General features: G+C 40.5%; 2 protein-coding genes across 16 annotated transcripts in view; one reads left to right on the top strand and one right to left on the bottom strand.

Moving 5' to 3' along the window:
• The window catches only part of CASK (calcium/calmodulin dependent serine protein kinase), a 420,858-nt gene that overhangs the window by 218,276 nt on the left and 178,370 nt on the right, over positions 1-24,212 (top strand). The gene's annotated exons all lie outside the window — the stretch shown is intronic.
• GPR82 (G protein-coupled receptor 82) lies at positions 1,896-7,803 on the bottom strand. Its single transcript, XM_007064460.4, has 2 exons — positions 7,730-7,803; positions 1,896-6,332 (listed from the first exon to the last, which is right to left on the bottom strand). The coding sequence occupies exon 2, from the start codon at positions 6,295-6,297 to the stop codon at positions 5,269-5,271; it is 1,029 nt and encodes a 342-aa protein (XP_007064522.1). The 5' UTR covers positions 6,298-6,332; positions 7,730-7,803; the 3' UTR covers positions 1,896-5,268.

Below are 24,212 nucleotides of genomic sequence, written 5' to 3'. Positions count from 1 at the left end.
TTTCACAAAACCCCTGTGAAGGGAAGGGGTATTACTCTACCATTTTGCAGATGGGCAGCAGAGGCATAGAGATTAAGGCCAAAATTGTCAAAAGTGTCCGCTAACTTTGGGTACCTGATTTTAGATAGTTGGGACCTAACATTTTGTGAGTACTTACCATTTTATAGCACTCTATATGTTCAAAGTACAGCCTCCCAGTGATTTCAGTTGCCGCAGTGAGCGTACAGCCCCATGGTCTCAAGTTGGGCACCCATAAAATGAGGAAGACAGACTACCTCTGAAAAGTTTAAGTGACTTGCCCAGGATCACGCAGGCATTGTGGCAGAGGCAGGGATAGAATCTATTTCTCCAGAGAAACTTTCAACTGCCTTAACTATGAGACCATCTTTTCTCATCCTGCAATCCCTTGCCTCATTTACTGCACACCTTCTAACTTCTGCAGTGAATGTGGCCAGAGTCCTATGTTGCACAACCCTGATTCCTCCTCAGAGCAGGCTCATTCTGAGTGATGTTAGGACACGAATATGTTGTGGGTAGTAAGGTGCATGCATGAACCAGCTTTGTGTATCTGCAGTTTTGTTTGACTTCTGTCATTTGAAATTCAGACACCATTTCCTCTCTCAAAGGATGAGTTCTTTGAAGTACATAGACCCCCTACTGTGAAATCACATGACCTGCCACTTCCCCTTCCCAATTCCTTCTTCCATCCTTTGGTCCCTCTCCTCACACACAATTGAGACTGGTGTGATAAACAAATAGAGAAGTCTTGAGTTGTATGATCTACCACACCAACCAGTAACCTTCAGTACCTGACCCTGTAACAAAAGAAGTCCATTTCCAGCAGATATACTATTCTAATAACATTTTCTACAGGAGGGACCTACTGCATTTAAATATATATATAGATATAAAAAATTCCATTATATTGCAGAAACATGGTTGGTGAGGTAATATTTTTTTTATTGGACCAGTTTATGTTGGTGGAAGAGACAAGCTTTCAAGCTACACAGATCTCTTCTTCAGGTACTCCAATTATCACAACTAAATATAGGATGGAACAGATGGTTTAGAATAAGTGGCTAATTTATATTCTAAGAGACCATTCAAGGTGAAGTGGCCCGTTAACACCTCTCCAGTCATAGGAGAAAAAAGGGAGGCTAGTGGGTTACAGATTGTTGTAATAAACCATAAATGTGTATCTTTCTTAAGACCATGATTTTTAGTGTCTTTTGAAGGTGTTGTGTAGGTTTCCTTTGAGAGTGAAGACTGATGGGTCAGATATGGAGTGGTATGCAGTGTTGGTCTTAGGATTTTAGAGAGACAAGGTGGGTGAAGTAATATCTTTTAGAAGACGAACTCAGTCTAAATCCAGAAGGTAGTCCAATAAAAGATACTAACTCATCCACCTTGTCTCTCTAGATATGGAGTGATTGTTTTGTGAAAAGTGTTCAGTCACGAGTGGTATGGTGTTTTTGTGTTGTATCATTTTTCTGTGTGAGTTCACTCGCGAGCATAGTGATTATCTGGTTTCACCCATGTTGATGGGGCATTTAGTGCAGTGAATGAGATAAACCACATTGATAGGCAAGTGTAAGACCCACGGATCTTGAAAGGTGTGTTGTGGGGGGGAAGGCATTGGTCAGGGGGGGATTGATCATTGTAGCAGAGGAGATATGTCTGCAGGTTTTGCATCTGTGTCTGGTGCAGCTTTGACTTGGTCGGTCTTGGTGTGTGTGGAGCTTGCTTCTGGTGATGAGTTTGCTGAGGCTGTGGGTGTTTGAAAGCCAGAAAAAGGGGGTCAGGAAAGACTTCTTTCAGGATGTGGTCCCCATTGAGTATGGTTTGTAATTGTTTAATGATACCCCCAGATGTGTTCCAGGATGGGGGGGTAGGTAGCAACTAGGGGTGTGTGGTTGCGCGTTTTCTTTTCTATATTGAACCGGGTTCTCTCAGGATATTTGGGTGGCTTGTTCCATGATGCTGTCTGCTTCTCTGTGGAGGGTCCTTGTGTGATGAAGACAGTTTTAAGTGTGTTACGGTGTGTATCCTGGGCCTCTCAGTCCTCATCCGCAAAGGATCAGAAGAAGAGCTCTGTGTAAGCTTCAAAGCTTGTGTGTCTCACCAGTGAAGTTGGTCCAATAAAAGATACAACTTCACCCACCTTGTCTCTCTACTACCGTGGAACCAACACTACATATAAGAAAATGACAGACTGCTATATTTTCATTTTCCAGAATGAGAGAAATGCAAAAGTGAACATATAGTATAAATAATAAAAAAAAAGTATTGTGTAATTTAATATTTAAATTATTAAAACAAAGTATTTTTAAAATCTAAGGTACTGATTGTAATATCTAAGCAAATTTGTTCTTAAACTATCTGATTTTTAACCTCTTTAAGAAATAGAGAATGTTAATTGCTTGTCTTAATACAAAAGCTTTTAATGGTTTACAGTTAAAAATGCAAGCAGTAATCAAGATTAGAATTAATATCCAAACAGATCAAGTAGTGCCATTTCTTATTTACAAGACAATATATACATTCTGTGTACTGTTTTCACTATATTCCCCTTGTTCTAAAAAGTGCACAAATGTTTTCTTTAATTTTTGGTGTATTAAAACACTGCTCCTTCTCCTCTCCCTCCCCCCCGCCCACCCCTGTGTGTGTGTGTGTGTGTACACAAGCTAGATCTGGAAGCCATTACAGCAAACATGAAATCTCACAGTATATTTTTTCATGTTCTATTTTAAGAGCTTAACTGCATTTTGTAGTCATATTAGCAATAAAGACTGTTTTCAAGGGAAGCAATACTGGGTGGTTGATGGTGAGCAGGAACTCAAAGGGAAAGGGACAGCAGATGTTGGAGGGAAAAGAGGAAGGGCATGTGTGTGTAATTTTTTTTAAACCACATATTTAAAGAGTAATGAATATGTTGTGGATTTTTTGTACTGCCAGGCCTGCAATCTGAGTCTGGGATCTTGGGACTTGAAATCTAGCTTGATATTTTTCTGGTTTGTACGCCACTATTATAAAGGTTCTGCTGTCAGGGTCCATGTCTCGCGCGCGCACACAGAAAAATGGAGATGACCAGTGCATGCAGCAGTTTCAGTTTGATTTCCAGAGAGCTGCTATTATTCGTCCAAATTGGCTTTAGCTTTGCCGCTGTTGCTGTTGTTTGCACAGTTCTTGTCAGAATTATGGCAGAACTTATGGAAAAGTTCCCTTACGGCACAACTTGAACGGAAAATACAGGTAGTAGAGATGAGATACTTTCATAAAATTCTGGGTATCTTCTACTTCGATCACGTCACCTATGAAGAGGTCCGCAACATTGTCGCCCAATGCACTGGGTCATATGAAGACCTCCTGACGACCTTGAAGAATCACAAGCTGAAGTGGTACGGTCATGTAACAAGATCATCTGGCCTATCCAAGATCATTCTTCAAGAGATAGTATAGGGGAAGAGAAGAAGAGGTACACAGAAGAGATGGATTGACAACATAAGAGTGGACAGGAATGGACTTTGCGGAGACTCAAGCACTGACACACAATCATCAGGAGTGGAGACGATTGGTTGTTTATCAGTGATGGTGCCCCAGTCACCAATGCAGTTATGGGAGTGGTGGTGATGATTATAAAGGTCTCTGAAGAAATTCTTCTCTCTGGTAAATATGTAAATATGCTCACTATCTTGAGCAAACCTAACAATAGTCCCTTTTTGCAAAATAACCACGTTTAAGAACATGTCAAAGTCATGAAACAATTTTCATTCTGTGTGTCATTTTGGGCATTGTTGATTTAATTATTTTAAATTTGCATAACTTTTTCACTTAAATTGTGTGCTGGTGCCCCTTGAATGAAATCCTGACGCCGTGGAAGCCAATGGGAATTTTGCCATTGATTTCAGTTTAACCAGGATTTCAAACCTGGACTTTTTTTCTGCAGGTTATCTGAACTGACAGCAAATGTTGCATTTCTAGAGTGTCCATTACATGGATATTCTTTTTGAAAGAGATGATATTGTATTTGCAGTTAAAAGTGGCTACTCTTCATTTTACACAGTAACAATGAATATATTCAGTTAATGCTGAACATGTTAGATGCTCTGTTTTTGTATTTTACAGTGGGTTTGTGTTGCCTACAGTGAATTAGTATGGTGGAAGAAGTGCAGGGGGAAAAAAACTTTTAATTTCAACCACAAATCTAAAGATCCTCTGTTTAACATTTCTTTAAAATTGCTACTTAATATCATTAGTTTTTCTCCATGATCCTCAAACTTCTGCAGTGAGAAACCTCATAGGCAAGCTGTGTTCCAGCTAGAAGTGTAATCTGTGATTACCAGTTGATTATCCATTAATTGTATTGTTCAGTCACATTGTTAAATGCCTTTATTTTGTCCATCCTTAAATGATGAGCCTTGATGAAGAGTCAGTGTCATCCTAATTAAACCACACCATTTACCTAATTTAAGACTGGACAGAAGGAGACCTGTAGTGGCAGATTGATTAGTGGAGGATTATCTGTGAGATAGTATTTGAGTTCAGGTACACTGTGTGTGCACTTTACTGTTCTCTATTTTGCTTAAGCTTAGTTTTTGTATACATTAGGGTATGTCCGAATATTGTACATATATTTATGCAGTCTTGTTATATATTTATATAAATCATCTCTTTGGTTATGATCGTTCTTGTATAAATTAAATATTTTAGATTAATCTGTGTGGTAAGACCAGCTTTTGAAGTGAGACTGATAACATTCATTATTAATTATTTATGTAACAGTAGGTGGGTGTCTAGTTTGGGGGGTTTTTGTGTAATTTTTGTCCTTGTAATTTAACTAAGGGAGACCAGTGTCTGAAACCTTGGCATATTTATGTGACAATACAGTAGAACCAAGTTATTACCTTTTGATCTATTGTCTGCTGTCTTCACTTACCTTATCTTTGGTTTCTCCAAATTGGAATTAATCAATGTGTATAGTTCAAACATAAAATGTAATCCCTTTTTCATTTTGTGTAAGCTAAATGATAGTGCAGAGTTCATTGTAAGAGGTATAAAGGTTCATCAAGCAACAGCAAAGTTACAAACACGAATAAACAGGTCTAATGTTCATAAGCAGTTTTTTTTTAATTCTATAAATTCATCTTTTATCTGTAAATTTCATTTTCATTGTGGATGGAAAGAATTCTTCTGTTGTAGGTAGCTATGTCTGGCAAAAAGGTTTTTGTCCTAAAGTATGTCCAGTTAAGATTTTTACTTATTCCTTCTTCACATTTGTGTAGTCTCTTCAATATTAGCTGTATGCTTGTGATCAGATTTTCTAAAGCGATTGTACAGTCTCTTCTTAAATGTTTTATCTAATAAAAGATTTACAATAGGGTCTAAACTACTTTTGGCAGCTGCAAGACAAGTAAGAAAGTTTTTTGCTTCCACTAAATAGTTCATCATCTGGCAGTCTTCACTAGGAAGCAGTGCATAAAAAACTGGCCTGAAAATATGATATGGAAGAAAGCAGACAGTGAATATAAGCAGGATGACAAAAATGTTTCTTTTGACTGTATTGTAAATTAGATGTTTCTTTCCAATGCAAGTATTTTTCTGTATTTTACTCAGGTGATTGACAAGGGAATAGTATAAGAATAATACTGTTATAAAAAATAAAAAAAACCATGCAGTAGCAATAAGAACTGTGGTCTTTGAAGTGCGTTCGCCATATTCCGCCTTCCAGTGGTAACATCTGTCAACTTGTTCATGATCAGGCTGTACATGAAAATCATACACTATAACTGGTACAGTTATGCTCAGTACAATGATCCATATACTGATGCACAAGTATTTAGCAAATTTTGGCTGCCGAAACTTTTCCAGTAGACATTTATAGAAGAAGTTTTCATTAACTGATGGAGAATATTGTGTGTGTTCATTATTTTTCATCAGTGTTGCATACTGACTTACAGCAGTCCAACATAAAATTGTAATGCTGACATACATACTAGATTGCATAACCAGAGTTCCAAAGTAGTTTACTATTTTACATAGCACAGAATCATACTCCCACTGATAGCCATCTGCAAAGTAGGCAGCGAGAAAAGGCATCATAATAGATACAAATAAATTTGCAATAACAAGATTTGTCAGGTAGATGTTCTGTGTTCGTTTTGTAGATATGTGCTTTGAAAATATCCACCCAGAGAGAATATTTCCAAAACCACCTGTAGTAAATAGGAAAGAATAGATGATTGGCAGAGCTACTGTAGAAGCCAATGATGGTTGAAGAAGACATGTTGAATTTTTCATTAATCCCAGTTTTTCTTGAAACAATGCTCCCTGAGCTGAAAAACAATTGCAGGAGTTATTTTTTTCTGTAATCTGTATTTAATGGCTGTCATATTTACTAATCTCATAATTTTGCTAACAATTTCTTTTCCTTCCCTCAGACTCTTGAATATTTATACCCAGCAGTTAGCCTCCTGGAAATTATCATCTTGACACAGCAAGATAGTGGAATTGCAGTTTCTTTTTGAGTTGACATTACATTTTTATACGGATCCAGGGATACTACAAAAGTAGTATAACATTAAATATCCAAGGTCTTAGATCATAAATCCTGAGTCCAATAACACAGCGCATAGAGACTCAGACTCAGAAAACCTGGATTTTCATCCAAATTCTGACAGTAATTCATGATTGTGGACTAGTACTTCAATCTCTCCATACCTCAATGTCCTGAATTATAACATGACAATAGTCTGTTTCTAGAGCATTTTAATATTGTCAAATGAAAGATGCTAAATACATGTAAAGTAGTATTTTGATTGCGGAAATGCAGAGTAGCACTCCCTTGTCTCCACGCAAATAAGTACTGGAGATGTAATATGACACTAAAATGCTGGCCACATAGATTTAGTTTGCGGTGAAAGAAAAAACTTCCAGTATTCTTCACCCCTCTGTTCTGAGCCCTGGTCGTGGCAGCTATAGCTATCACGTTCGTTCTGGTCTGATTATAAAATATTTTCAAACTTGATCAGATTTTTCAGCAATCATTCCACAAGTTTAAATTTTGGCCAGTTTAATTTAGTTTTTATTTTGTGTTTACCGGCTATAAATAAGGAATCTAATGCTTATGAGCAGTGTTAAAGTACTCAACAGTGACAGCATGGCTTTCTGCCATTTAAACTGGTGTTTCAGCTTGCTAGTGTGGAGGGAAGCGGAAAGAGTTGGAGATAGCTATATTCTCCTTCATGCATATCTTACTTGTTAATGAACTAGATCCCTAATGAGATTTTATTTAATTTATAAATTCATGGAAAAACTTTATACAGATACCAAAATTATAAAATAAAATATTTGTATTTTAAAACTGTTATAAAAAAGAGTTATTAGCCACAGTGTGGAGAAGATTTTGTATAAACATGCAAAGCTACAAAAGGAAGATACAGGAAAGCTAGATATACGATGTCAGAAAAACAAAAAGTTTCAAAAGGCTTGTTTAAAAATGATGCTGTGCAAAACCCCTTACAGCCCTGGTAACTCTCAAATGAAACTAACTTTTATGTAACTGTTCCCATATAGCATCTTGTTAATAATATATGGATTTTTAAAGAAACTGAGCTAAATTCTGCTGTTAAAGTAAATCCAGAGTAACTATTGAAGTCATTAACCCACAGTCTAATTCTGATTTTTTTGTATGTACAGATGAAAAAAATAAGGAATTAACAATTAAACTTACCTATGAAAACTGTAAGCACGTTCCACCTCAAAGACTAGATGTTTCTGTTTGAAGCATTTCCTTTTCAGTCCAACCCACTGTCTGAAAACTGCTGTCTGCTTATTTACTTCTTTTGTGGAGGGAAGGGGGTGTTTCTTAAAATCAGAAAAAAGGATCTGTGTGTATTTCTTACTCATCAGTTCTCAGAATTTATTGTATAGGTCTGCTATAGTTGAGGTTAAGACCAGCTTTCTGTTTAAAGCTTGACACTTCTAAGTGCTTTAAAATACCCATAGTTACTCGGATTGCCTTGAAATTAGGTGAGCCTCTGGGGGAAAGGAGTAGAGTTAGTAATGCATATCTGGGATCATTTGACCAAAGGATTCCTGAGATAGTCCTTCCCTCTCACTGTCCAGTAGGGAGCTGAGAACAGGCATGTTGGGAGCATGCACCAAGAACAAGACTGGGGTGAGCAGTTGAGAAACGGTCATGCTTGATTCATATTGCAACTTTTCTTAAGGCTGACCTATTCTATCCATATATTTTTTCCCCCAGACTTGAGGATCAAACTAGGGTTTTGATCCTGACACAAAGATCTCCCTCACTTGAGGGTTATGCTCAGAGAGTGCATGCATTAACTGCTCCTTTGGGTGGTTCAGTACATTTGCCAAAGCGTTTAGCTGTCATTTTAGGCTCATGCCTAATAATCACAGGGTAAACTGATAACTCTGAATGTGCATGGACAGGGGAGCCAAGAGGATTTGTAGCCTCAGAAAGTTCACTGAAGCTGGATAATGCAAGGGGATAAGCAATAAGCTTTTGATCCTGACCCTTCCCCCCCCCCCCCCCCCCCCACACACACACACCATAGCTAGTGTCAAGTCCTACCTAGGACAGAAATCTGGAAAATGCTTGAAAGTATGTTACTAAAATCTGCCTCTGCAAGGCATGGGGGTTAATTTTGGGGGGATGTAATCAATGTTTTGAAGGAGGGAGATTAGACATCCAAATGCTTGCTGGGAAGGGGAATATGGGGGAGAGGTTTGGAGGTTGCAGCAAGGGGAGGGGATAAATGAGGATGGGTGGGAGGGGAGAAGGGCTGGTTTAAGGGGGTGGGGACTAGGTGGAATGGGAGGGCAGGGATACTTGAAAGGAGGAGATGAGGTGAGTGGAAGGGGGGCCGGGGGGCCTGTCAACCCAACATTCTCGCCTGTATGTATATGCAAGTATCTAGGGAGCTGCCTCTCTTGGGGGGGTTCTGAGCCCATCTCCCTACCTTCATGTGTGTTGGGATCGGGGGGAGGGGCTCTGCCCATCAACGGTAGTCTGCCCACAATAAGGTGAACCAGGTTTGAGGTGGGGGGCTTGCTCTTCTGGGGAGGTCTAAGCCCTTCTCCGTACCCCTCATGTGAGCTAGGATCTGGGGAAGCCCTGCCCCTCTGAGTGGGGGGAGCTGAGAACAGGTGTTCTGGGAGCACGTACCAAAAAGCATACTGCTGAGACTGGGGTAAGCAGATGAAAATGGGCATGCCTGCCACATACCACAGGCTCTCTAGCACTGAGGACGGGGGATCAGAACACCTACCGACATGAATGGAGCAGTTCACTTGTCTCAGAGCCATTGTTTCAGGCTGTGTCCATCTCCATGAGTTGTGTTCTTTCATCTGAGGCCATCTCGTTGAGGTGAATGAGCCACTTAATACCTATCTGAGCCTCTTTTGCTACTAATGGATGTGTAGAGCCCCTTCCCTCTATCGTTCCAAAAATGTCCCCATTTCAGCATTATCCTGTGCTGGGGATTTAGATATAGGAAAGCAGTTGCTGATTAATGTCATACAATAGTATAACAGAGCCCTTTCTACTTAAAGGATGACTCTTCTAAGTCCTCTAAAATCCAGATGCTTACATGGATGCAAACCTGATCCGAATTTGGAGTCATTTGAGTAAGGGGTTCCTGAGATACAACCCTCTGGGGGTAAAAAACAGATTTCATAAAGTTCAGATTCTAGCAATTTTGAAGTTTGAAACCCACCTTGAACAGAAATCTGAACATGAACTGTAAATATTTGGAGGAAATCTGCCTTGGTTAAGAGTTTTTTGTTCTTTTCTTTGGAGAAATGTAATCTTGGTATAGCAGATAATTCAGAGGGTACTCAAGCTAATTTTGAAAAACAAATTACACATATGAATGGGTGCTCGGAGGCAATGGGTGACTAGGGCTACAAGAGTAGATGGGAATAGATTTGAGAATTTGGATATGCATTAAGGGATGGATGTCTGAGGAGGAAGATAAGTGGCAATGGGTAGTGGGGGAAGGAAGAGAGAGGGGGCTCAAGTGAGAGGGTAGGAATTAGAGGGAGTGGAGGGGAAAGAATAGGATGGACTGGACAATGGGAGAGGTGGCAGAGGAAGTTGGGAATTTAGGGATGGGGGGGGTCTATGAATCCCAAATTCTCCCCTTACATAGGTGTGGTGGGCTCTTGGGGAACGCTACCACTATGTAGGGATCTGAGCCCTCCTCCCTGCCCCCTGTGGCTATGTCTACAGAGTAATTCAACACCCATTGCTCGTCCAGGTCTGCTGACTCAGGTTCATGGGGCTTGGGCTATGGGGTTCTAAAATTGGGGTGTAGACATTCAGGCTTGGGCTGCAGACCAGACTCTGGAACACTCTCTTTTCACAGAGTCCAGAGCTCTGGCTGCAGTCCAAGCCCAAACATCTACACTGCAGTTTTACAGCCCCACAGCCTGAGCCTCATGAGCCCGAGTCAGATGACCTGGGCCAGCAGCAGGTGTTGAATTGCTGTGTAGATATATCCTGTGTGTCCTGGGATCTGGGGGGATCCTTCCACTCTGAGTGCCAAAAGCGAAATCCCTGCCAGCTGCCTGGAAACTTTTTAAAGACACCATAATAGAGGCTCAACTTAAATGTACACCCAAAATTAAAAAACATTGTAAGAGAACCAAAAAGTGCCACCGTGGCTAAGCAACAAAGTAAAAGAAGCAATGAGAGGTATAAGGTCATCCTTTATAAAGTGCAAGTTAAATCCTAGTGAGGAGAATAGAAAGGAGTATAAATTCTGGCAAGTGAAGTGTAAAAATATAAGTAGGAAGGCCAAAAACGAATGTGAAAAACAAGCTAGCCAAAGACTCAAAAAGTAATAGCAAAAAAATTTGTAAGTATATCAGAAGCAGGAAGCCTTCCTAAACAACCAGTGGGGCCACTGGACGATCGAGGTGCTAAAGAAGCACTCAAGGATGATAAGGCCATTGTGGAGAAACTAAATTAATTCTTTGCATCGGTCTTCATGGCTGAGGATGTGAGGGAGATTGCCAAACCTGAGTCATTTTAGGTGACAAATCTGAGGAACCGTTTCAGATTGAGGTCATTAAAGGAGGTTTTGGAACAAACTGATAAATTAAACAGTAATAAGTCACCAGGACCAGATGGTATTAACCCAAGAGTTCTGAAGGAACTCAAATGTGAAATTGCAAAACTACTAACTGTAGTTTGTAACCTATCATTTAAATCAGCTTCTCTACCAAATGACTGGAGGGTAGCTAATGTGACGCCAATTTTTAAAAAGGCTCCAGAGGTGAACCCAGCAATTTGAGGCCAGCAAGCCTGACTTAGTACCAGGGAAACTGGTTGAAACTATAGTAAAGAACAGAATTGTCAGACACATAGACGAACATAATTTGTTGGGAAAGAGTCAGCATGGTTTTTCTAAAGGGAAATCATGCCTCACCAATCTACTAGAATTCTTTGAGGGGGGTCAGCAAGCATATGGACAAGGGGGGTCCAGTGGATGTAGTGTACTTAGATTTTCAGGAAACCTTTGACAAAGTCCTTCATCAAAAGCTCTTAAGCAAAGTAAGATGTCACGGGATAAGAAGAAAGGTCCTTTTGTGGATTGGTAACTGGTTAATAAATAGGAAATAAAAGGTAGGAATAAATGGTCAGTTTTCAGAATGGAGAGAGGTAAATAGTGGTGTCCCCCAAGGGTCTGTACTGGGACCAGTCCTATTCAACGTATTCATAAATAATCTGGAAAAGAGGTAAACCATGAGGTGGCAAATTTTTCAGATGATACAAAACTGCTCATAGTTAAGTCCAAGACAGACTACAGGTGAGTTGCATCATACGCGCATTTAACTTATGCGAATTCAACTATACACGCTCGGGAAAAAAAAAAGAAAAATAACAAGATACCTGTAAATAGTGCAGGTGATTCTGCCCACCATTCCACTCAATAAGCGTATGCCCCGAAGTGAGCGTGAGATGAGAGACGTGAATCTGCTGTTCCCTCAGTCAGTCTCGGTTCCCGCATGCCTCTCATAGTGGGAGCATCTCGCCGCACTGAGTGTGATTCTAGTGTTTAAAGATTTGTATTTTTTTGTACAGCATGGCCCTTAAATGCAAGCCAACTACTTCATCTGGTGCTCAGCCGAAGAAACAGTGATTTCTTTGCAGTGAAGGGTTTCTTCAGGTATGTTAGCAACAAGAAGAAAGTCAAGGAAAGTGTGGGCCCCTTACTGAATGAGGGAGGCAACCTACTGACAGAGGATGTGGAAAAAGCTAATGTACTCAATGCTTTTTTTGCCTCTGTCTTCACGAACAAGGTCAGCTCCCAGACTACTGCACTGGGCAGCACAGCATGGGGAGGAGGTGACCAGCCCTCTGTGGAGAAAGAAGTGGTTCGGGACTATTTAGAAAAGCTGGACGAGCACAAGTCCATGGGGCCGGATGCGCTGCATCCGAGAGTGCTAAAGGAGTTGGCGGATGTGATTGCAGAGCCATTGGCCATTATCTTTGAAAACTCATGGCGATCCGGGAAAGTCCCGGATGACTGGAAAAAGGCTAATGTAGTGCCCATCTTTAAAAAAGGGAAGAAGGAGGATCCTGGGAACTACAGGCCACTCAGCCTCACTTCAGTCCCTGGAAAAATCATGGAGCAGGTCCTCAAGGAATCAATTCGGAAGCACTTAGAGGAGAGGAAAGTGATCATGAACAGTCAGCATGGATTCACCAAGGGCAAGTCATGCCTGACTAATCTAATTGCCTTCCATGACGAGATAACTGGCTCTGTGGATGAGAGGAAAGCGGTGGACATGTTGTTCCTTGACTTTAGCAAAGCTTTTGACACGGTCTCCCACAGTATTCTTGCCAGCAAGTTAAAGAAGTATGGGCTGGATGAATGGACTACAAGGTGGATAGAAAGTTGGCTAGATTGTCGGGCTCAACGGGTAGTGATCGATGGCTCCATGTCTAGTTGGCAGCCGGTATCAAGTGGAGTGCCCCAGGGGTCAGTCCTGGGGCCGGTTTTGTTCAATATCTTCATAAATGATCTGGAGGATGGTGTGGATTGCACCCTCAGCAAGTTTGTAGATGACACTAAACTGGGAGGAGTGATAGATACGCTGGAGGGTAGGGATAGGATACAGAGGGCCCTAGACAAATTAGAGGATTGGGCCAAAATAAATCTGATGAGGTTCAACAAGGACAAGTGCAGAGTCCTGCACTTAGGATGGAAGAATCCCATGCACCGCTACAGGCTAGGGACCGAATGGCTCAGCAGCAGTTCTGCAGAAAAGGACCTATGGGTTACAGTGGACGAGAAGCTGGATATGAGTCAACAGTGTGCCCTTGTTGCCAAGAAGGCCAATGGCATTTTGGGATGTGTACGTAGGGGCATTGCCAGCAGATCGAGAGACGTGATCTATTCGAGATTGGTGAGGCCTCATCTGGAGTACTGTGTCCAGTTTTGGGCCCCACACTACAAGAAGAATGTGGAAAAATTGGAAAGAGTCCAGCGGAGGGCAACAAAAATGATTAGGGGACTGGAACACATGACTTATGAGGAGAGGTTGAGGGAACTGGGATTGTTTAGTCTGCGGAAGAGAAGAATGAGGGGGGATTTGATAGCTGCTTTCAGCTACCTGAAAGGGGGTTCCAAAGAGGATGGCTCTAGACTGTTCTCAGTGGTAGCAGATAACAGAACAAGGAGTAATGGTCTCAAGTTGCAGTGGGGGAGGTTTAGGTTGGATATTAGGAAAAACGTCTTCACTAGGAGGGTGGTGAAACACTGGAACGCGTTACCTAGGGAGGTGGTGGAATCTCCTTCCCTAGATATTTTTAAGGTCAAGCATGACAAAGCCCTGTCTGGGATGATTTAGTTGGGGATTGGTCCTGCTTTGAGCAGGGGGTTGGACTAGATGACCTCCTGAGGTCCCTTCCAACCCTGATATTCTATGATTCTATGATCTGTTCCAACGCTGGAGGAAAAACTGGCTATGATGGACTTATTGAGAGACGGTATGTCGGTCTCCAAGTGGCGCGTAAATATGGCTGCAACGAATCTAGCATCCGTGCCATCAAGATTCGAGAGAGAGAAATTCGTCAAGCCGTGACATCAAGTGCTCCAATAACTGCTAAGGTGACGAGTCAGGTGTGTGATAAGACTTTAGTGAAGACTGAAAAGGCATTAAACTTATGGCTGGAAGACATGAACCGTAAACATGTGCCTATCGATAGCAACATGTTGCCAGAAAAGGCTCTTAGCTTCTACATGCTGTTCAAACCTCCCACCGAAGAGGGACAGCCTTCTGATGAGAAGGAATTCAAAGCCAGCCAAGATTGGCTTAACAGTTTTAGGAACCGCTTCAACTTCAAAAACGTGCCGACTACTGGCAAAGCTGCATCTGCCAATGAAGAGGCAGCAAAAGCCTACCCTGAACAATTAAAGAAAATCATAGGAGAAAAAGGCCATCTTCTGGAACAAGGTTTTTAATGCTGATGAGACTGGGCTCTTCTGGAAAAAAAAATTCCCAACCGCACTTACATTTCAAAATTAGAAAGACAAGCCCCTGGCTTCAAAGCAGCTAAAGACCGTGTGACTGTGGTGTTTTGTGGCAATGCGGCTAGGCATTTAATAAAGCCGGGCTTGCTCTACAGGGCTGAAAAGGAAAGAACAAAAATCTCCTGCCTGTGCTCTGGCAATCAAATAAAAAGGCTTGGGTGACGGCAGCATTATTTCTGGATTGGTTCCACAAGTGTTTCATTCTGGAGGTCAAGCGGTACCTTGAAGAGAAAGGACTTGACTTTAAAGTGTTGCTGATCATAGACAATGCTCCTGGCCACCCTGCGGCACTCCGGTTTGCGCATAACGACGTTGAAGTCGTCTTTCTCCCCCCGCCCAATACCACCTCCAACCTCTCGACCAAGGCATGATTTGCTGTTTCAAGGCCACATACACGAGGCTTATGTTCTCACGAATACGTAGCGCTATGGATGCTGATCCCAATCTTAATGTGATGGAGTGTTGGAAGTCCTTCAACATTGCCGATTGCATCACTTATATTAAACAGGCAATGGATGCAATCAAGCCTGAAACAATCAATGCGTGTTGGCGAAACCTATGGAAAGAATGTGTGAATGATTTTAAGGGTTTCCTGACCATTGACAAAGAAGTGAAACGCATTGTTCAGGTGGCCAGGCAAGTGGGTGGTGATGGCTTCGTCGACATCCTTGAGGAAGAAATTGAAGAATTAATTGAGAGCAATAGAGAAACATTGACTAACGAAAAGTTAGAGGAACTGATAAAATCGTCTACAGAAGAAGACGACGACGAACAGGAAGAGCCAGCAAGTTCGAATCTTCCTCAATTTGCTGAAGTGTTCCAAGCAGCGAAACACTTGAATTATTTAATTTCTGAATATGATCCGTCTATGGAACGAAGCCTCAAAATCACGCGTAGTATTACGGACGATTTGAGACTGTATCAAGAAATGTTTGAGCAGCTCAGGAGACAACAGCGACAGTTGCTGATCACCATGTTTTTCAAGGAAAAACAACCAGCAGCAGATGAGCCTACAAAATCAACTTCTTGAGCTGAACCAGAGCCAACCACTTCGTCTACGACTCGTTCTCCATCATCCAAACTCTCCATCACCTCCGTCTCCTGGATCGACATCAAGCCCTGACGACCCCCTATAATTAAAAATACAGTACTGTACTGTAAAATATTTTGCATATGTACTCTTTTATATACTGTATATTGCTGTATACATTATACATGTATACATATTACTCTACAGGGGTGTATACACAACCATGTACAGTATACTGTACTTTATGGGTGATTTAAGGAATTTTCAAGGGTAATTTTGACTCTATGTGATTTTCACCTTACGTGCTGACTTTAGAACCTAACCCCCGCATAAGATGCAACTCCACTGTATAGATCTTAGCAAAAGGATCTCACAAAACTGGTTGACTGGGCAACAAAATGGCAGATGAAATTCAATGCTGATAAATGCAAAGTAATGCACTCTGGAAAACATAATCCCAACTATACAAATCAAATGAGGGGGTCTAAATTAGCTGTTACCACTCAAGAAAGAGATCTTGGAGTCATTGTGGATAGTTCTCTGAAAACATCCACTCAGTGAGCAGCAGCAGTCAAAAAAGCTAGCAATGTTGGGAATCATTAGGAAAGAGATATATAAGAAGACAGAAAATATCATATTGCTTCTCTATAAATCCATGGTACGCCCACATTTTGAATACTGCATGCAGATGTGGTTGCCCCGTCTCAGAAAAGATATATAAGAATTGGAAAAGGTTCAGAAAAGAGCAACAAAAATTATTAGGGGTATGGAACAGCTTCCGTATGAGGAGAGATTAATAAAATTGGGACTTCTCAGTTTGAAAAAGAGACGACTAAGGGGGGAATATGATAGAGGTCTATAATATCATAACTGGTGTGGAAAAAGTAAAGAATGAAGTGTTATTTACTCCTTCTCATACCCAATAGGTTAGGCCCATGCAATGTGTTGGAAATTGAGTGGCATCTGGTGGCCTTATAGTCATTCCTCCCACTGATCAAAGCACGAGTTCTTACAGACAGGGCCATGACTGTTTTCTGCATCAGCTAGTTGGGACTTGCTCTGTCTCAACTTCTTTGCAAAGAGATAATAGCTCTACTGAACGGGTATCTGCTGCACCACTTCTTCTAAATAATCCTCTGCCGAAGAATTGAAAACAGTCTTATCACCTATCAAAAACCACAGCAGCAGCCCAAATAGTTCCTTAAAACAGGGGTAGTCAATTATTTTTTGTCAAGGTTCAAATTTCTTGGGTGAGGTCCCGACTCCAGAGAAACGTTTTTCACACTGCAAGTGCTCCTGTTCAACAAACTCATACAATGCTGTGCATTAATAATATACCCCTTTGCTTATATTTCTAGTGCATTAAATGAAAAATAAAATCAAACCACTGTATAACCTAAAAATAACTTCCAAGAAAGGTGTAATAAATTACATCTGAGATTTTGAGAAAGTACATAGACAAAATGTCAAGTAGATGCAAATATTAGCATTAAAACACTTTCAGACACTTTCAATTTACAAAGAGTATTGGCTTTGGTTTTGTCAAATAAAATTATTGTAGGCATATATGTATATAAATATGAATAATTACTGTGAAATACTTGTTAAAACTAGATCACTACTGAAAATGTAATTTTGTATGGCAATACAAATTATAAATAAAATATAGATGAATAATATAGAATCATAATAGTCACCATCAGTGGGAAAAGAGACAGGTCCACTGCCGGAGAAGGGCCTTGACGTTTGGAGTGAGTTAAGGCAAGATTGAAGCAATTGTACAGATTATCAGGCAAAACGGCGCAGTTATGCAATTTTATGTTGTTCGTTGTTGAGGATGCTGACTCTCGCACCTATGTCGAGCCAAACATAGTCAAGATGTTAAATGCCACCTTCCTCAAGTGTGGTTACTTGGAGTCCAGCATAAGAGTTGTCCAGAAAGTTTTTCAGATGTAGTTTGTGTGATGCACCTTAAGCACTTCATTCACTTGTAAATCAGTACGTTCCTGTTGTAGTTTTGCTTTTTCAGCATCTGGAAAGGATACTTTTGCTTGATTGCACCAAATGCCATTTGTTTGGGCCACGAATGGGTTCTTAACAAATAGGATGATGTCTTTAACGCTTCTAATTCTTGGAATCTCTCCTGGAAGTTTTGAAAGAGCCTGTCCAGAGAGTACACCATCTGATTCACATCTGCAGTGTCCCAGCAACTTAGCAGTATCAGGAAATGCAGCGTCTCCCCAGTTTCCAAATCACTTTTGAAGAGACTCCGTTTTTTTGAAATGCAGTGACATGTGGTAGAGATCCACTATGTTTTTATTTCACCCCTGTAGCTTTAAGTTGAAATAATTTAAGTCGCCTGTCAAATCAACAAGGAAGGCCAGGATGTTCATGCTTGTGGCATCCCTCAAAAATTTGTGTAGCTCTGCTGCCTTTTTCCCTGGACTTTTATGTAGCTATTCTTCCACATGAACTCCAGTTTGCCACAGCCTTCTTAGTACTTGCCCTCTGTTCAGCCAACGGACGTCATTATGAACCAACAGGTCATTGTAATCGGCAGATACTTCAGAAAGAAAGCTTTTGAGCTGTGTTGCAGTACTGACTTGGACCGAAGGAAGTTGACAAGTTTTATCACCATTGACATTACATTAGCTTACTCATGCTAAGCTTTGCACAGAGTGTGGTTTGGTGGATTACAGTGATAGAAAATCAAATTGGGATGCAGTACCAATCATGGTAGGTGCGCTATCTGTTGTAATTGACCCAATCTGAGTCATGTCTAAACCTTCATTAGAAAAAAAGTTTGAACAGAATTAAACAAATCCTCACCTGTCATGGGATTGTTATGTGGTGTAAGGGACAACAAATCCTCCATAAATTTCTCTGTCAAAAAAAGTCTGAAGGTGTCAACATCTTTCTTCTCCGCAAAAAGGGTTTCAGCTGTAGTAGTCATACGCTGCTTAATAATGTCCACATCTATAAAAGGTTTCCTGTTTTGCCGTTTCCCGCACACACCTCAGTGAAGCTTCAGTTGCATTTTCCTGAGTGCAAGTAGCTTTTGAAATATTTGTGCTCTGAAAATATTCATCTTTTAATTAAGTGATCTTGTCTGATCTTAAATGGGAGCCCGGATAATTGCAGTTAAAATCCATATGCTTTGTTTCATAGTGCCATTTGATGTTCCCACATTTAACAACCACCACAGTCTCTGTACAACTTACACATACTGGTGAAGCCTTTGGATGTTGTGGCAAAATAAAACAGTAAGCATCAGTCCACTCTTCTTTAAATGAACAGTTTTCGGTTTCAACTTCCCTTTTGATTTGTTTTGTTTTGGTTTTTATCTCTGCCACATTTAAATACAGTACCATTAAACGTCAAACGCACCAGAGGTAGGACTACAGCTTTCAACAGTGTAAATGAGCCTATGAACATACCTTTGGTTTTTTATTGGCAGAAAGTGATGATAGCGCAAATTAAGCAAATAAGGAATTAAGGAATCAAGCATTAATTCACAGTATTGGAAATCGCATTGTGAGAGAATGAGAGGGAGCAGTGGAGTTGAGTATTCTTTAAAACTTTAAGAATCAAAAACCAAGAATCAGCATTTCCTGATACGACCTTCTAATGTATAGTACCAGTACCAATGTGTAGTGCTACTTGCACAGATACTCCAAACTTTGCCGGTACGAAGTTGTTAAATGATGCGTTAATTGTAATTTTGATCATAATGTTGTTCTTCTCTGCAGCTGGGTAGCCATTAAAAACATTGTGTTCATTGGGAGAAAATATTCTGCCCTTGCACCCATTTGATTTTGTGATTTATGTTTTCTAACTGTGCTCGGTAGTGGCACTATAGGTTTGTCAGCATAGCAAGACATCTTTTTAGATGGTTTATCTGCTGTAATAAAATGAATTCTGTGCTGAAATTTAGCATATGGATTTCTTTCTGTAAAGGCATTTTTGTAAGGAGAAAAATCTTTTTTGTCCATTTGTTTCAAATATTTATTCCTTAATACCGATTGAGGCCTTCAAATATTTTTTAGTTGCTGTTGACATTTAAAAATTAACTGAATTGATATTCTGTGTTATATTCGTTAATACTATAGACAGGTATGTATATAATTAGAAAAGCTCCTTACTATGTGTTATGATCTTATCTACCAAGTGCAAAATATGCATCTACATTTTTTTAAAATATGCATTTATATATGTTGCAGAGGAGTTGATCTGATTTATTCATGTTGTCTCATAACATTCCAACAGATGTTTCTGTATTATGTTAAAATGTTGACTGCTTTATTATTAGTACCACCACCACCAAAATGAAGGTACAGTAACATTTGGGAAATGAATAATGGTGATGAAAAATGAAAAGTAGACAAGAAACACAAGTATTTGTATTTATGGCTTCCATTTTCAAAAAAGGAAAATGTGAAAAGAAACCAAAACATTTACAGAATTGCTTTGAATATGGAAATTGAAATCAGAGCACAGTCACATTGATTTTTCTGAAACACTAATGGCAGCAGGAATGGCAAAGAAGGAAGATTCATAGGTTGCTTCCAGATGGAGAGCAGTCAGGTGGGACTCTGGAATACAAGTTGTTATATGTTTGACACAATCGCAAATTATATTACATGTAATACTGATGTTACTTAACTGAGTTCTTTTATTGTAGATAATTGTATTACTAGAATTAAAAAAAAAAAATTAAAAATACTCCCAACAGTAAATATCTTCACCGAAATCCACAAAAACAGGGAAATTCAGAGTGGAAAGATAGCCTTTGGCTTGATAGTCTATTCTTACCTATTGTGCAATATTATGTATAGCAGTGGTTCTCAAACTTTAGCAACCCCCATTTTGTTTTAAAATTTTTCGTAGACCCCCCCCCCCCCCAAACCAGCTGCTTATTTTTCTGGGGGTGCTCAAACCCCACTTAGTCCCAGGCCCCGCCCCCACTCCACCTCTTCCCCCAAGGCCCCACCCCACCTCTTCCCCCCTCCTCCATCCCTGCCCCTCCTCTTCTCCACCTCTTTCCACCCCCTCCCTGAGCGCACTCCGTCCCTGCTCCTTCTCTTCCCTCCCAGCGCCTCCTGCACGCCACTGAACAGCTGTTCCGCAGCATGCAGGAAGCACGGGGAGGGAGGGGGAGGAGTTGATCAGCAGGGCCAGGGCCTCTGGACATGACTCACAAACCCCCTGGAGTACCCTTGTGGACCCCCAATGGTCCACGGACCCCAGTTTGAGAACCACTGATGTATAGCATATGCAAAATTGGAAAAGAATTTTAACACGTTTTAAATTGGTTATAGTTTAGGATGTTTTGTAAATATAGGGCCACTAATAATATTGTCTCACAAATACGGATTAACTACTGTGGAGCTACAACTCTGATTATGCTTCCAAAAGAACAGTTGCATAGCATGTGTATGAGTTAGTGTAGTATCTTGTGACTATTGATGCTTTAGTTTAAAAAAAAAAGTTCTGTAGTAAAATTGCGGGTTTGTTTTATTATGTATATGAATCGGAACTGGGCAGGAAATTCCAAAAAAATATTCCTTGAACGTGCGCGCGCGTGTGTGTGTGACGCTCTCTCTCCCTCCACTCCCTGCCCCCAAGAAAATCTTCCTGATGAAAGTTTTTTGTCAAAATGACAGACGTTTCCTGACCAAAAAAAATTTACATAAAAAAATTCCTGACTAGGTCTACTATGTAATGCTGCTAGAAGTGGCATTTCAGCAAAGTACTTAGATACCTCTTTAAGTCCTGCTGAAGTCAAGTGCTTTGTCGACTGAGGATAGAGTGAGGTCTGTGACTAAATATTTTGCTCATTTGGAACCAGAAATGTGTAGACATTGCTCTATTGTTGCCCATTAATAATTTTGCAATTTCCAGTGGCTTTGGCTAAGTTTTATCATTCAAAAGTGAAAGTTAATATATTAATTGATTAATATAACTGCATGCACAAGTGATGGGCACATCCCATAAAAGTGTGTTGCATTTTTACTGTCCATAGGAGTGCATGGGCAGGGATATATATTGTAGCCATATCTTCATAACCTGCTATGTAGTTATAACAAACAGGAAAATAAAGCAGGTTGTTCACTGTCCAGTGCTGTCCAGGTATACACAGTACAGGTAAAATATACACAGTACAGGTAAAATAACTTTCCTCAAACATTTGAAAAATCTGCCCCAAAGATGCTTTTGTGTCTATCTTACCTTTAAAAATTGTTTTTGGTCTTGTTTAGGGTTCAGGTCATTAACACTAGATAGTGTCCAAATTATTCTAGTGAAATTCTTCATGCTGCCTCCAGAGGTCTCATTTTATCATACATGCAAAACAGGAGTGGAGGGGGGGGAGGAAAAGCTTATATTGATTATGAAAAAGTTGACTTTAGAATTCAGTTTTTACATTTAAACTACATTTGGAAGTGGTAGTCACAGAAGAAAATTTTCACTATATTCTGTTACATTACAATTTAATTTGAATTTGGTTTTCTTCAATTTATATGCATCTGTGTACAATAGGATTTTTGGTAGAGTTGCCTGAAAATTTTTCCCACATATAGAGTTTTTGTAGGTTTTGTGAAAAAACAAGAATTAATGTAGTTTTTCACTAGCGTTAATCATTTTCAAAAATAAAACTTAAGTATTACAGTGAAGATGAAGCTGATAATCAAAGGGGTAAATTCTGCTGTCTTCAGCTTTTTGCTTTTTCTTTTTTTCTTTCTTTGCCTGCTGACTCTCATTCCACTGTGATCAGCAGTGTTCACATTCATAACAGGGAGAGCTCGGAGATGAGAGAGCTACATGCTGTATCTCAGGCAAAAGTATTCCAAATTTATCAGACTTTTCATTGTCTGATCTTACATATCATGATGATTTTGCATTCCATAAATTTTAGTGGAAGGAATAGTTTGTATATGTGACAGGCTGGACTCCCCACCCCTTCTGGGATGCCACCTGATGTACTGGGTTTCACTGAGCCCCTCTTGCTCCACCACCTGGACTCCCTCTCCCTGTTTTGCTGAATTAGGCTTCTTGCAGCGCGTGCATGCGCGCACACACACAGATAGGCACGCACCAGCTGTAGAATCACACAGAGGCTGCAAACAGCTCTCTATGGGAAGGCTCAGCTAGCAAATTGCCCAGCACTCACATGCACTTCCCTTTTGGGATGTAAACCCAAAATAATATTGTCTTGCATTGTATAGAAAGATCTGCACAGTGCAAGCTCATAAAAATTGCCCTCTCCCTCAATGTGGAGAGAGAGATGCACAGCTTCTGCCCCCCTCTCTCCCCCCCCCCCCGATATGAATTGCAAAACCTGGGTTATGTTATAAACAAGAAATTACAAAAGGCAAATTTTAAGTGATTATAAGGGATAGCAAACAGAACAAAGATTACTAAGCAAATAAAACAAAACATGCAAGCTAAGCTTGATTCGCTAGAGAAACAGGTTATAAAATATAATTTCTCACCCTACATGTTGACTTAGGCAGGATGCAGAGTTTCTGTAGCTTAGAGTTCGTTATTTCTCTTACAGACTAGACTTCTGTCCTCCTCTCTTCAGGTACTTTTAGCAGTCATTCTTCTTGGGTGGGAACGCAGTGAAGGGAGAGTCTTGATTGCCTTGCTTCCCAGCCTTAAATAGAATTTACATAAGGCGAGAAGCCTTTGTTTCCAGTGGAAAAGTACCAGCAGTGTCCACGGTGGTATTTTGCATTAGGTGATGGTATCACCTGACCTTGCAGTGTTGAAGCAACCATGAAACCAAGTTTATTTGTAATGTCCACAGGAAGGAACTCCAGGAAGATGGGAGATCCACACCTTTAAGGACTCATTATCTTTTTCTAATGACCCATCAAGGCTGATTGCTTATTGTCTGGTGGACATTTCACAAGTACACACACAGTTGTAATTGTTACATAGTTAATATTCCTAACTCCAGACACAGAAGTGATTCATGCATACAAATTGGAGAATCATAGAATCATAGAATATCAGGGTTGGAAGGGACCTCAGAAGGTCATCTAGTCCAACCCCCTGCTCGAAGCAGGACCAAGTCCCAGTTAAATCATCCCAGCCAGGGCTTTGTCAAGCCTGACCTTAAAAACCTCTAAGGAAGGAGATTCTACCACCTCCCTAGGTAACGCATTCCAGTGTTTCACCACCCTCTTAGTGAAAATTTTTTTCCTAATATCCAATCTAAACCTCCCCCACTGCAACTTGAGACCATTACTCCTCATTCTGTCATCCGCTACCACTGAGAACAGTCTAGAGCCATCCTCTTTGGAACCCCCTTTCAGGTAGTTGAAAGCAGCTATCAAATCCCCCCTCATTCTTCTCTTCTGTAGACTAAACAGTCCCAGCTCCCTCAGCCTCTCCTCATAAGTCATGTGTTCTAGACCCCTAATCATTTTTGTTGCCCTTCGCTGGACTCTCTCCAATTTATCATAGAATCATAGAATATCAGGGTTGGAAGGGACCCCAGAAGGTCATCTAGTCCAACCCCCTGCTCAAAGCAGGACCAAGTCCCAGTTAAATCATCCCAGCCAGGGCTTTGTCAAGCCTGACCTTAAAAACCTCTAAGGAAGGAGATTCTA

The sequence above is a fragment of the Chelonia mydas genome, chromosome 1 (assembly GCF_015237465.2).
Source record: "Chelonia mydas isolate rCheMyd1 chromosome 1, rCheMyd1.pri.v2, whole genome shotgun sequence".
NCBI lineage: Eukaryota > Metazoa > Chordata > Testudines > Cheloniidae > Chelonia > Chelonia mydas.
Note: the sequence above shows the minus strand (reverse complement) of the source record. Positions and strands in the feature narration are given on the sequence as shown.